At 33.4% G+C, this 13,200-nt stretch overlaps 1 protein-coding gene across 1 annotated transcript; it reads left to right on the top strand.

The window, feature by feature from the left end:
* The first annotated feature begins 6,303 nt into the window (after positions 1 to 6,303).
* LOC111876788 (uncharacterized) lies at positions 6,304 to 9,108 on the top strand. The gene is made up of 10 exons (XM_023873367.3): positions 6,304 to 6,462; positions 6,968 to 7,166; positions 7,261 to 7,415; positions 7,496 to 7,589; positions 7,702 to 7,772; positions 7,844 to 7,950; positions 8,052 to 8,173; positions 8,408 to 8,556; positions 8,635 to 8,739; positions 8,816 to 9,108. Exons 1-10 carry the CDS (start codon positions 6,436 to 6,438, stop codon positions 8,924 to 8,926), a joined length of 1,140 nt encoding a protein of 379 aa, XP_023729135.1. The 5' UTR covers positions 6,304 to 6,435; the 3' UTR covers positions 8,927 to 9,108.
* Positions 9,109 to 13,200: the final 4,092 nt, after the last annotated feature.

The following is a 13,200-nucleotide window of genomic DNA, read 5'->3' as shown; positions in this document are numbered from 1 at the left end:
ATGTGTAGAAAAGCAAACAACTAAAATTACATGTAGATATGAAGAAAAATAGTATTCCAGTCAATACCACTTATATAACAAAAACTCATGCTTTGAGAAAACACAAATGTAATTATGTAACTATAGTTCCTTAGCTCTAATATGTAACATCTATTAAGCCACCGGTTCTAACATCCACTAAATAACTCTAATTTGCAACATCTACTTATAGAATTCGCTAGCACCTGATCTAAAAGTGCAATTGGCCACACTTAATTACAAAAAGTAGTTTGAGTAATCTGTCAAGAACTTGAATGAAAAGAAATATATTGAATTCAAAGAAGGTGGAATTGAACCTATTTGACATAGCTACCGATCCCATGAGGTCCATGACCAAACCCTTTGCTAAATTAGAGAGTTTTGTAAATGAGATCAAAGGAATCAGAAGTATAGCTCTAACCAGTTGGCAAAAGAAAATCCTCTAACTCAAATTTAACCCATTTGTAAAAAAGAACAATTAATATTTCATTTAATCTACTTAGAAAAATTATCAAATGGCAGTTATTGATTATACTCTTATGGGAATAACAAGATATATACTATTTTAGATATAATAAGTTTCATTTGTAAGAAAAAAATCACTAAACATTTGATCAAACAGTTTATGAGCATACAAAACATGCAAATCGTGGGGCTATTTGGAAGGTTCACAGGAGATGAAAAACAAGTAAAATAAAGAAAAGTGTACACAGAGGAAGTGATTAAACAACATTACATGTGATAACAAGATGTTAACCTGGAAATTGACTGAAGCCCTTGCTTTATAGAAATCGGCTAGAAAGAAAAGAAGTTGGTACTAAAACTTGATTAAAACCCTTCTTCTCGGGAATTTTTGAGGGGTAGCACGGGCTACCCCTGCCAACTAATCGGTTCCGCCCCAGTCCCATACAAATTTCATATTTTGTAGGTGTTGAGGCACCACTCACAGTTAAGGCCAATTAAAAACTTATATGCTTGTTCTTATCATGCATCACTAAAATTTGAAGGTAATGGAGGCTTAAATTAACCTAACAAGAACACAACTTTCAACATTCCAACATGCTCAATGACGTTGTCAAGGGCATTATACTCTTCAAGGCAAGCACAATAAAACTTATATTTCCTAATTACAAATTATTCCCTATACTTATATTTCCTAATTTACATTTCTAATAAACTAGATTATAGCCCGCGTTAAACACGGGAAACGCATAAAAAACATATAATCGTTTATAGATATTGTATAATGATTATAAAAAAATATATGGTTATTGGTATTATTGAAATGTGTAGAAAATACATTGAAAACGATAAATATATATAATCATTGAAAGATCTCTTTGTAGACATCATTTTTTGTTTTATTAGTTGAACGACTTTCTTCGTCTCATATAGTTATGATATTTATATATTTATAAGCATTTTAATTAGACGTTCCTTGCATAATAATGTTACCTAATTTAAACATATCTTGACAACTAATATACCGTTTTTTCTATTGCATTAAATATTGACAACTATTTCATTTATTCAAATAAAGTTATGTAATATAATTTATAAAATGTTAAATGTTATATAGATTTAATTTTAGTATATCATCAATGGAGATTCTTTTCTAAATCATGATTGGTTTATTTTAAATTAATTATAAACAAAAATGCTAACTTTTATGTTTGTTCTTATTTATTTAGTGTTCGCAAGAACTTTGAATTAGTTTTGGCGCAACTTTGAATAATTTTAGTATATCATCAATTATATGAAATATCAAATAATGACATTTCATTACTATTGTGATAATTTAGTTTATATATTGTATTTTCACTAATCTTAACGGTCTTATTTTTTATAATAACCGTAACGCTTTTACTAAATGTATTTCTTACAAATCTCCTAATATCTTATAATTTTTATCTTACTTTATAATTTTTCATAACTATGTTATTTTCAAGATTGGCTGCTTTAATAGTGTTTTTTTTTTTCAGTCTATTCAATTTTATATTTCATTGTACAACATCATCGTTTGTATGTATTCTGAAATTTCACTTTAAAAATGCTTAATGTTTACACCTTGATATTAATTTTTTTAATAAACTCATGTAATAATTATGGAATATATATCTCATTTTAATTAACATTCACTTCCTTTATTATATCAAATTCCTCATTAAACGGATATACTTTTGGAAAATAATAATTATAATAGGGCAGCATTATCTAAGACGTAAATGTTTGATATATTTTTGGAGAAAAAAATCAGGATCATTAAAAAAATTTATATAAAGAAAATACAAATTTAAATTTGTTGAAATTATGGATGAAATTACTGGCGAAAATTTATTTTGGAGGTAGTTGTATTTTGTAAGGTATAATAATATTACAAAATTTGAAATATCTATATTTGTTGTGTAAATTAATAAATTTTATTGTTAATATACAAAGATAAAAAAGTAGGTTGATATGATATACAAAAATATAATAATTTCAATGATATTTTAAAATCATGCCAAAATTAACCGGATTCTTATTACATAAAAATTAAAAAAAAAATCATAATCATCTCTAATATATAAAAGTAACATTTTCGTAATTAATGTCAGTTGCCAAGATAGTTAATTTTTGTTTTGTTAAAGGTACCTAATATCTTTTCATGTTTATTTGAAAAGTTTCAGAAAAGTAGTTAACTGATTTCATGTAATTTGTGAAAAAGAAAATCAAAATATATGAATACATACATTTGATATAGGAACAAAAAAATAATCGAAAAAAATATAAAAAGCGAAAGAAGGTACTGACCTTCTAGCGTACAAGAGTGAATGTTTATAACAGAGAATGATGATGGAAGTTATAAGCAATATTAACGATGTTGTAGGAGAAAGTTTGAAGAAAAGAAACAATTGAAAATAAATGTGAGTCGCGGATTCAATGATGAATCGTATATGTATGTGATAATTTGAATATAATTTTTCGATATTAATGATTTCCTAATAAAAAAAAAATTTATATTAATGTTTACTAATATAAACGGATTTATATTAATGATTGATATTAAGGCCTTGATTGAAATGATTTGTTAGTAATATGTTTTTAAAATTGACCATATTAAAATCTTTATAACTGAAAATTCAAGATGTAAAATATGGAAAACTTTTATTGGAATTAAATACATTCCATTTCAACGAATGGAAGCTATTGATTGATGATTGGAAATCATTTATTGTAATTAAATACATTCCATATGGGGAAGATGATGTCAGCAATTTGATCTAATGGTGGAAAAAATAAGATTGAAATACAATCAATGATCCAGATTATTTAAGATGATGTCATAAAGTTTCTCTTTTAGTAATATTTAAGATATTGTTTTATTATGTTTTTATTATTAATTTTTTTAAATAAATATCAATATTCATTAAATTCTTTTTTTTTTTTTATCATTTACCTTTTATTTTACTTCTTTAAAATATCATATTGTTTCGTTTAAGTACTTTAATTAATCAAGATGATTAGATATTTTTATTTTTAGTTATTATTTCACCCCATTAAATATAAATAATATATTTTTATTCTTTTTAATTAAATTATCCCACCTTAAAACTTTAATTCTAATTATATAATCACCCATATTCTTTATTATACCCTTCTTAAAAATAAATAAACGAAAAATGATGCGTTACACAAACGGAAAATATCAGTGCACTTGGTTTCTTCGTCGTATTTGCACTTATCATGACTCATGAGGAAAGTCTGGATCATATCTGATGCTAAAAAAAAATAAAAAAAAGGTTATATGTGTCCATTATTACGGTTTGCTGGAGTATTTGAAAGTTTCAAAATGAAACTTTAAATAATAATAAAAGTTCAATTACTAGTAGTTTTTCATAAACATTTAAATAATAAAAGTTTAAAAAAATGTTAAAATATATTTTTAATAGTTATTAAAAAAAAAAAAAAACAAAATAAAAAACTGGTTTAAGGGAACCGATTAGAGGCTTAGTTATGCACGAACCCATTGAGGACCATCATAAATGAGTTAGAGTTATGTGGTTATGAATTATGATATTCTAGGATTTTTTTTAGCTAAGCCACTAAAGTAGGCAACTAAATTAGGAAGTGTTTAACAAAAAAAAACTTATTATTTATTAGCTTTTTATAGAGAGATAAGCTATTAAAAAATAACTTTGTAATGGTGATCATAACATTTTTTAGCTTATAACAATATGAATCTGCCGATAAACTAAAAGGTTCTTTAAATAAGTTTAAGGGATAATGACTTAAAAGGGTAACGAACTTTCGACTTTTGTCACATTTAGTCACTAAACTTTTTTTCGTTATCTATTTGCCATTGAACTATTGAAACTGTTCACATTTTACCCTTATGACCGGCTGTTGCCGGTCATAAGGGTAAAATGTGAACAGTTTCAATAGTTCAATGGCAAATAGATAACGAAAAAAAGTTTAATGACTAAATATGAACAAAATCGAAAGTTCGTTTTCCTCTAAAAAGTTCAATGACTAAATGTGAACAAACTTTCTCTTGTATTATGTTTTAGCAAATTATTTATTTTTGTTAAATTGTAGCAACATTTGTTGATGAAGAAATCTATGAAATTAAAAAAAAAAAAAAAAAAAAAAAAAAACAGAACCCTGAAAATATATTTAAAAAAAACAAAAAACCAAAATCGAAATAAAAAACCAATGGTTTGACATTTTCCAAAATAAAAAATCAAAATTTCCAATCTGATTTTGGTTTTACAAAAAAAATGAACCATTCTCACTGATGTGAATTATGACCATTAGTTTGGCATGCGAAATTTGTGACATCCCATGAATATGTAGTTACAACATCGTCTGAACTCGTAATTCATAGTAATGGGTTAGACTATCATCGCATGAATACGTAGTTACAACATCGCTTGAACTCGTAATTCATCACCTACAGGTTATGGGTCTGCTGGTGTTTCCACTGAGTTGTCTAGAATAGTCCGTGGTCGCCATCTATACTCTGATAGATGACTACATCGCCACATTGTTGGTTAAGGTTATGGTATCTCCTTTCATCCTACATCACATATTCATTATCATCGATTTACCTAATTATCATCACCTTTCTATCATCTCCTATCTCTCATCATTTTATTTCATCACACACCAACTATTTCATCTACCCATGTTTCATCTGCAACATATTTGTAGATATAAAATAAATATACTGTTTAAATCTTTTAAGACATGTATAAAATCGTTCATCCAGCATAGACAGCAAGTATTCAAATAATATGCACACATAACACGTAATTTATATAAAATACTTCATATTTATGTGTAGGATGAAAATAACTATATATACCATAAAAATACCATAAATGCTTCCTAACTTCGAACCCCAAGGTTTACTCTACTAAAGCTTCATATTCTCGGCTCTCTGGACCTAGAAGGGTCCAGATCTATCACACCAAAAAGCTCAAGATAGCTCTTCCTTTCACTCTACACACTCAAGCTCGCTAGGGTTCTCACTTATGGGAAAGGTAGTCGCAATTGAAGGTCATAAGTGCCTTTAAATATGGCTCGAGCCCAAAGATTTAGGGTTTCTGCCAACAACACGGACTCGTCGAGTCGCCTCACCGACTCATCGAGGCCATTCATTAATCTGAGTCATCAGTCGCGACCTTACTCGACGAGTTGAGGCGTCAACTCGTCGAGTCTCTCTTCTTAACTCAAAAGAAAAATACTTAAATTATGATATCTGGAAATCCGGATGTTACATTTTGTTTTTTTATTTCATAGATTTCCTCATCAACAAATGTTGCTACAATTAAACAAAAATAAATAATTTGCTAAAACACAATACAATAGGAAGTTTGTTCACATTTAGTCATTAAACTTTTTAGAGGGAAACGAACTTTCGATTTTGTTCATATTTAGTCACTAAACTTTTTTTCGTTGTCTATTTGCCACTAAACTATTGAAACTGTTCATATTTTACCCTTATGACCGGCAATAGCCGGTCATAAGGGTAAAATATGAACAGTTTCAATAGTTCAATGACAAATAGATAACGAAAAAAAGTTTAGTGACTAAATGTGACAAAAGTCGAAAATTTGTTACTCTTTCAAATCATTATCCCTAAGTTTAACGAGACTTACTAACCATACACATCCATAATTATTATAGGATTTTTTTGTAATTTGCCTTGAACACAAATAATACAAAAATATGAACACCTATGATTGGGTCAAATTCAAAGCCCAATAGGTATATTTGGGCCGTAATTACGCTTTTAGGCCCATTGCTGTCACAGAAGATGATACATCAGTGACTGATCAGTCGTCGACTCGCCGTCAATCGTCAATTCATCTCCGACGATAAACGGAACCCAAAACGTTTACAAAGATTTCTATTGTGTTTGCATATAACAGAATGGGTTTCCGGCGCCTTCTAATAGAGGTTTGTTTAATCTCCATTGATATCGAAAACTTCGTTTGTTTAATTTTTCATATAAATTTGTGCCTTTATTCTCAGATCCATGTCAGCTATTTCTTATTGTTACGAGAACCCTGATTTAGCTCCCCGTTTGATTTTAAAATGATTATTTTTCAATTGGTTGAAAACTCGAATCAATGGACTAGGGTTACGAAATCACCTCCAAAGACGAATATGAACAAGGGTTTAGGAAAGGGTTTATCTTACACATTTCACGAAAATTCATCTGGGGGAAATATAATTCCATTTTCATTAGGGTTATTGATTTATTGCAAATTACGTAAATGGAGGAAGTTTCATTTCTTGCTTCAAAGTTTTTTTTATGACTATTTCATCATCATGATCAGCCCTAACCTAACCGAAAGAAATGGATGCTAAACATTAGAATTAGACCAATGTGAGTGTTGAAGACAGATAACAAAATCCAATATTCATGCTGTTTATCTGATAAAAACTGTATATTTTATAGGTGTCGAGGCATCACTCACAATGTAGGCCAATTAGAAACATATATTCATGCTCTTATCACACATCACTGAAATTTGGAGGCAATGGAGGTTTAAATTACCCAATCAAGAACACAACTTTCAGCAATCCAACGTGGTCAATGATGTTGTCAAGGGCATTATACTCTTCAGATGCAAGCACAATTGAAGTTAGTCCCACAGGTAAGTTATCTTGATTGCATTTGAGTTCACAAACTGTTCATTTGATAAAAAAGGGTATTTTAGTAAAAAAACTGTTTAATTCTTTTCACTCCAGATGCTGCTAAAGAATTGTATGATAAATTGCTCAAATCTGTAAAAGAGCAAAGAACTGCACCTCCCAACAATTTATTATGGAGCCTCATAGAAAAAAGTGCCAATCGTGAAGACATCAAACTTCTATTCAACATATTGGAAAACCTTCGAAAATTCGTTAGTTTTCATGATTTAATCTTTTGATTTTATTTAAAATTTGAAGTAATTTGCTATTAACTAATATGTGTTAATCACAGAGACTATCAAATCTTCGAATTTTTGAGAATTTTAATGATAATCTTTGTCGGGAAGTATCAAAGGCATGTGTAAGAGTAGAGGCTATTGATCTTGGTATGATATAAACATGACCCCATGAAATTAAAAAATATTCAATTGTCAAATTAAAAAAATAATCTTTTTTTTTTTTTTTATTTTTTTTATTTTTTTTTAATATCAATAACAGGAAAAAAGACATTATGGAAACACAATGTGTACGGATTAACCCCTAGCGTTGCATCTGCTCACAGTTTACTGGTAATTTTATTTCTTTAAAATTTTTTTTTTCATTCTTGATTTTACTTGTTAAAAATCAAGATTTGTTGCAGTTGTATGCTAAAGAACACAAAGATGTTGATCTTATGGTTGATGTAATGAAACTTTTGAAAGCAAATGATGTCCCACTGCAACCTGGAACAGCAGATATCGTCTTTAGGTGGGACCCACACAATACAAAAATTGAGAAAAATGTTTTAAACGAATAAAAACCGATTTATTTGTTCAATTTTATTAATATATTAAGTCTCTTTCTTGCAGCATTTGCTATGAAACAGATAGCTGGGAATTGATGTGTAAGTATGCAAAAAGATTTGTAAAGGCTGGAGTGAAATTGAGACGAACTTCATTTGATACTTGGATGACATATGCTGCCAAACTAGGTGTCAATTTACGCTTTTACCCTTAATGATCCTTAACTTTAACACCAATTTATAAGGGTACATTAGTCAAGTCATGGAAAATTAGGCATGGGAACTTTATTTGATACTTAGGTTAGATGACATTACACTTTTGTCCTTAATGATGCTTAATTTTAACACCAGTGATATAGGGGTAATTTAGTCAAGTCATGGAAAATAAGACAAGGGTATGTAAGTAATAATCTATTTTTACAGGAGATATTGATAATTTGTGGAAAATTGAGAAACTGAGATCTGGATTGATGAAAACACATACAATTGGAAGTGGATTTTCATGTGCAAAGGGGTTTTTACTTGAACATAAACCAGAAGAAGCAGCTGTGATAATTCAAGTTGTCACCCAGGTATTATTAATGTTTCTTTTAATTTACAAATTCCATAGGGGCAATATCGTCATTCTTCATTTTGTTACTTAATGACAGACTTTACCGGAGGCGAAAAGGCCAGATATAATGGCGGAACTTGAGAAGATGGTTAGCGAGTGGCCTTTGGAGGTCATAAAGAGTCGGAAAGATGAGGACAAAATGGTAATTTAATGTGTTATTGAAATTGAGATGATGAGGGCAATATGGTAATTTACTGTTTTTGTTTTTATGTTTCCAGGCCTTGGCTGTTGGTTTGCAAGCTGATATCCCTGTGATGATTGATAGTCTTTCAAGGTTGGGTGTGAAGACGAATGTAAAAGTGGATGATTTGACCAAAATAGCCTTTTGAGAGTTAGAAGTTTGATGTTTTTAAGGTAACATTGACCGTTGTACAAGTTAAAGTTGACTTTTTTCGTGCACACTCAAAAGTCAAAACTTGATTGTGTGTTTTGACAATTTAAAAAGAGTAGCAATTGTAACAATTGATAATTGCTAGATAAAATAGATAAATGGTCATTGTATTTTGTTCTATTGTTTTCCGTTTCATATATTGAGTAGAAGAAATTAATCAACACATATATGAGTTCTTAATAAGAGGTCAGGATGAAAAGAAAAATAAAACAATTTAACTCTGGCTTTGTTGATTAATTTGATTTTTTATAAATTAGTATCAGTTATTGACTAACGTAAATGTTTTAGCATATTAATTAATAAGTAATATGGGCTGATTATTAATCGAGAATATATGAGGTGTCATACATATTGTCATGAAAAGAAAATTTTGTGTAGTAGAAAAACAATAAATGATATTGATCAAATAACTATTATATCTTGCAGTATAAATAAGAGTTTGTCGGCTAATAAAGATTAAGTCTTGTTTTGTTGTTATAGTTTGTATTTTTTGTTCAAATAATTAGTTTTTTTTTTTGGTAAAAGTTTATTCTTTTATTTTGCTAATGTATTTTTTTTTCGTTCAAATATTTAGTTGGCTATAAAAATCTATTTTGGTATTTGTTATTTTGTTAAGTAGATGTAAATTTTGTTATTTTAGACTATCAATCGAGTGGACGGAGGTTCGGCGAAGGAAACTATCATAATAATTCAATCAACAACACTCTAAGAAATATCTATGTTGTGGGGTTCCTAGAAGGGACGATGAAAAGAAGAGCTAAGAAAGTCATTTTCATGATCTGTGCATGTTGCCGATGTGTACATGGGGAAAGAAGGATGCCCGTCGGAAAAACTTTGCGTTTGTAAAGTTCTTGGATGTGTAGGATGACAAGGTGCTAGAACAGAATCTTCAAGGTATTAAGATGAGGGACCTTGTGCTTGCAGTGAACTTGGAGAAATACAAGCGGAGGGCGATACCGACGACTAAAGCTCGTTGGCACAACAAAACCACCACATGTTATGCTCCACAACCACCCCTCTACCTTTTAGCCACTGTGATAAAAGGACATTCGCCCAGGTTGCTGCTAATAGAGAAAGTCATTCTCGTAAACCACCCACCCCCGTAGTGACTCTTAACTCGAAAACATACATGAAAGACTGGATAAGAAGAAGTGTTCTGTTTGGGGAAGCTCATAGCATGGATCACATTGGTAGTATGCTCACATCATGGCTTATGAGTGACGGCACAAAATATTTGGGGGGACTTAATATAGCCATGAGCTTCGATCAAGCGACCAAAGCAACAGATTTCCTTGAAGACAAAGAAAGATGGAAATATTGGTTTAAATGGATGGTACCTGGAGATAAAAATGAAATACGGTATGGACGAACTGCTTGGTTAAAAATTCTTGGATTACCACTTAAGCTTTGGGACAAATCAAACTTTTCTGCAATGGGTAGAGTCATAAATCCTTTTGATGGCATCCGGGATCGCAGAGACTACTTAATGAGTAAAGTGGGTGTCCTCATGTCTAAGATGATGTGGATTAACGAGGAAATCACGATCATCGCCGGAGGCGAGACCATAACAGTGGGGGTTGTTGAATACACTGATGACTTGTCTCCCTTCAAACCGTTGCCTTTTAACAAAGTAGAGGATGAGAGTGTTGATGAAGATGACAAGGATGAAGCTATTTCTTAAACTTGGACGCAGGAGGATGAGAAGGATCTTGAAGAAGGTGAAATCTGCATAAATAATAGTAATAAGGACTCTGAGTTTGGTAACAACAATGGTGGTTCAAGCAGTGTGAGAAAAGATGAAACCAACAAACCTCTGATGGAGGAACCATCGTATAGGTCACCGACGTTGTACTCTCTAGGCAACATTGGCATCAACGATGGAGTTAATGCGCATGAAGATAATTCTGAGGTAGTGGTGATGATTGAAATTCCCCAAACAGAGGAGATTAGGATGTCAAATCAACCCCCGATAACGACTAATAATATGGCGACACTTCACACCCCGACCCCATTAATTAATCGCCAACTCATATGGTAATGAGCAAGTGTTTGGGCCAAAATTTTTCCCCATCATACACTTCAGGTGGGACCATACTCAATAAGCTACCTCTTAGGTGTTTCGGGCCCTTCCTAAACTCTGGTGGCCCAATTGTTTTTAAATCCTCGATCCATGATAATAATTCTCCGTCAAACGCTAAAACCAACAACAATAGTCCTAAAATTAAAAAGAGAAAGAGGAATAAATCATGTAATTTATCCCCAACTCCTTTTATTCCAACGACGACCACTTTCCTTCCTCCTACTAGTTCCATCAGACTAGAGCATGCCCCCTCGACCGATCTTAATTAAAACCCAACTAATGGAACTCCTCATGGATTGGATGAGAATTGCGGGAATGACTCTATTTCAAATGAGACGGTTCATTCAATAGAAATTGGTTTCGAAGTGGGGTTTCAACTTAACAAGAACAATCTAGTTCTTGGGCAAGCCATGGGTGACATCAGTGGAAAAAGTCTTGACCAATGAACAGTCCCTCTCAAAACGTGTGTGGAATGGGGACAAATATTATAATCAATTGAGTTAGGAGACTGCAGAAAACACACAAAATCAACTTCATGGGGATTCAAGCAACTCAAATGTCAGATTTTTCTAGTATAAATGTGAAGGGGTGTTGGGAATCAGACGAATTCGAATATGATGGTGTTAACTCCAGTGGGGGATCTGGGGGTCGTCTCCATTTGGAACACCAACTTTTTTCAAATAACTGAAGTAATCAAATCTCGCCACTTTCTGATTGTCATTGGGAAATGGAAAGAGATTGATGGGGACACCATATTCGCCAATATATATGGTCCATAATCGGTGACTAATAAACAAACTTTATGGGATGAACTACTCAACATCCAACAAAGTAGAAAGTGACAATGGATCTTATTCGGTGATTTCAAGGTGGTCAGATGAGATAGTGAAAGATCCAACTCAAGTTTTTGTTCTACTAGTGCCTAGACGTTTAACATGTTCATCCTTAATGTTGGTTTTATTGATTATAACATGGGTGGGGAGAAATTTACATACATGAGTCATGTTGGTGCATGATGGAACATGGACCTCCGGCGAGTCTTCTGGTATTCTGCTGCGGCGGAGATCTGCTAGTCACAATCAGAGAGATGCGTTAGAGCCGTCCCAGGGATTGTGCCCCGGGAGCGGGCTCCGACGGTCAAGTTAGATCAGCTAGAAGATCTGAAATGGTTCTCTTTAGCTAGAGAGGACCATCTTGGTGCTGGTGCTGTGGTGGCTGACGGCGGCAGGTGGTGGTTGAGCCACCCGACCGGAGTATAGTGGCGGCTGAGCCATAGGGGAAGAGTCTAGGGGAAGGTCCATCTCCATGGAGGAGATACTATTCATTATATAGGGGACAATTAGGTCAGGCCTTGGGCCAACCCAATTCAGGCCCAACTAGCAAGGAGTTGGGCAAGGCTGCCCGGAGGCGCCGGGCGGGTGCTGGCGGGCGTGCACCAGGAGAGGATGGCAAGGGAGTTCCAGGCGAGGGAGCGCCTGGTCGAGCCGGCAGGAGAGTCCCCAGCAGGGCTGGCAAGGGAGTCCCCAGCAAGGCTGTCAAGGGAGCGCCAGGCAAGGCTGGCAGGAGCGCGCCAGGCCAGGCTGGCGCGCTAGAGCAGTATAGGTCACGCCAGTGGACCATATCTCATCAAGTCCTCCCAGTCTGGTGTTATTGGTACGCGGCCAATGACATCGGACTTGACTTAGTTGGATAAACCAACAGGAGAGTCCCCAGCGGGGCTGGCAAGGGAGTCCCCGGCAAGTTTAGCAGGAGCGCACCGTGCCAGGTTGGTGCGCTAGAGCAGTCTGGGCCATGCTAATGGACCATATCTCATCAAGTCCCCCCAGTCTGATGTTATTGGTACGCGACCAATGACATCGGACTGGATTGAGTCATATAAACTGTGCGTCATCAAGTCCCCCTAGTCTGATGCGATTAGGTTGTTGACAATCGGATCGGACTAGATAAAGCACCAAAGCATCTAAATAATAAAGAGAAATGACCGAACCTCGCCCACGAAAGTTGTGGGGTTGTGCGACGAGCCAAACACTGCTTGAGCTGACTTGATACTCCTTCATTGAGAGGAGTGCGAGCCGGTAGGTGAGATGCATCGTAACTGTTGCTGCGATCATGCGGACCGAGGCTGCTATAGA

The sequence above is a fragment of the Lactuca sativa genome, chromosome 4 (assembly GCF_002870075.4).
Source record: "Lactuca sativa cultivar Salinas chromosome 4, Lsat_Salinas_v11, whole genome shotgun sequence".
Taxonomy (NCBI): Eukaryota; Viridiplantae; Streptophyta; class Magnoliopsida; order Asterales; family Asteraceae; genus Lactuca; species Lactuca sativa.
Note: the sequence above shows the minus strand (reverse complement) of the source record. Positions and strands in the feature narration are given on the sequence as shown.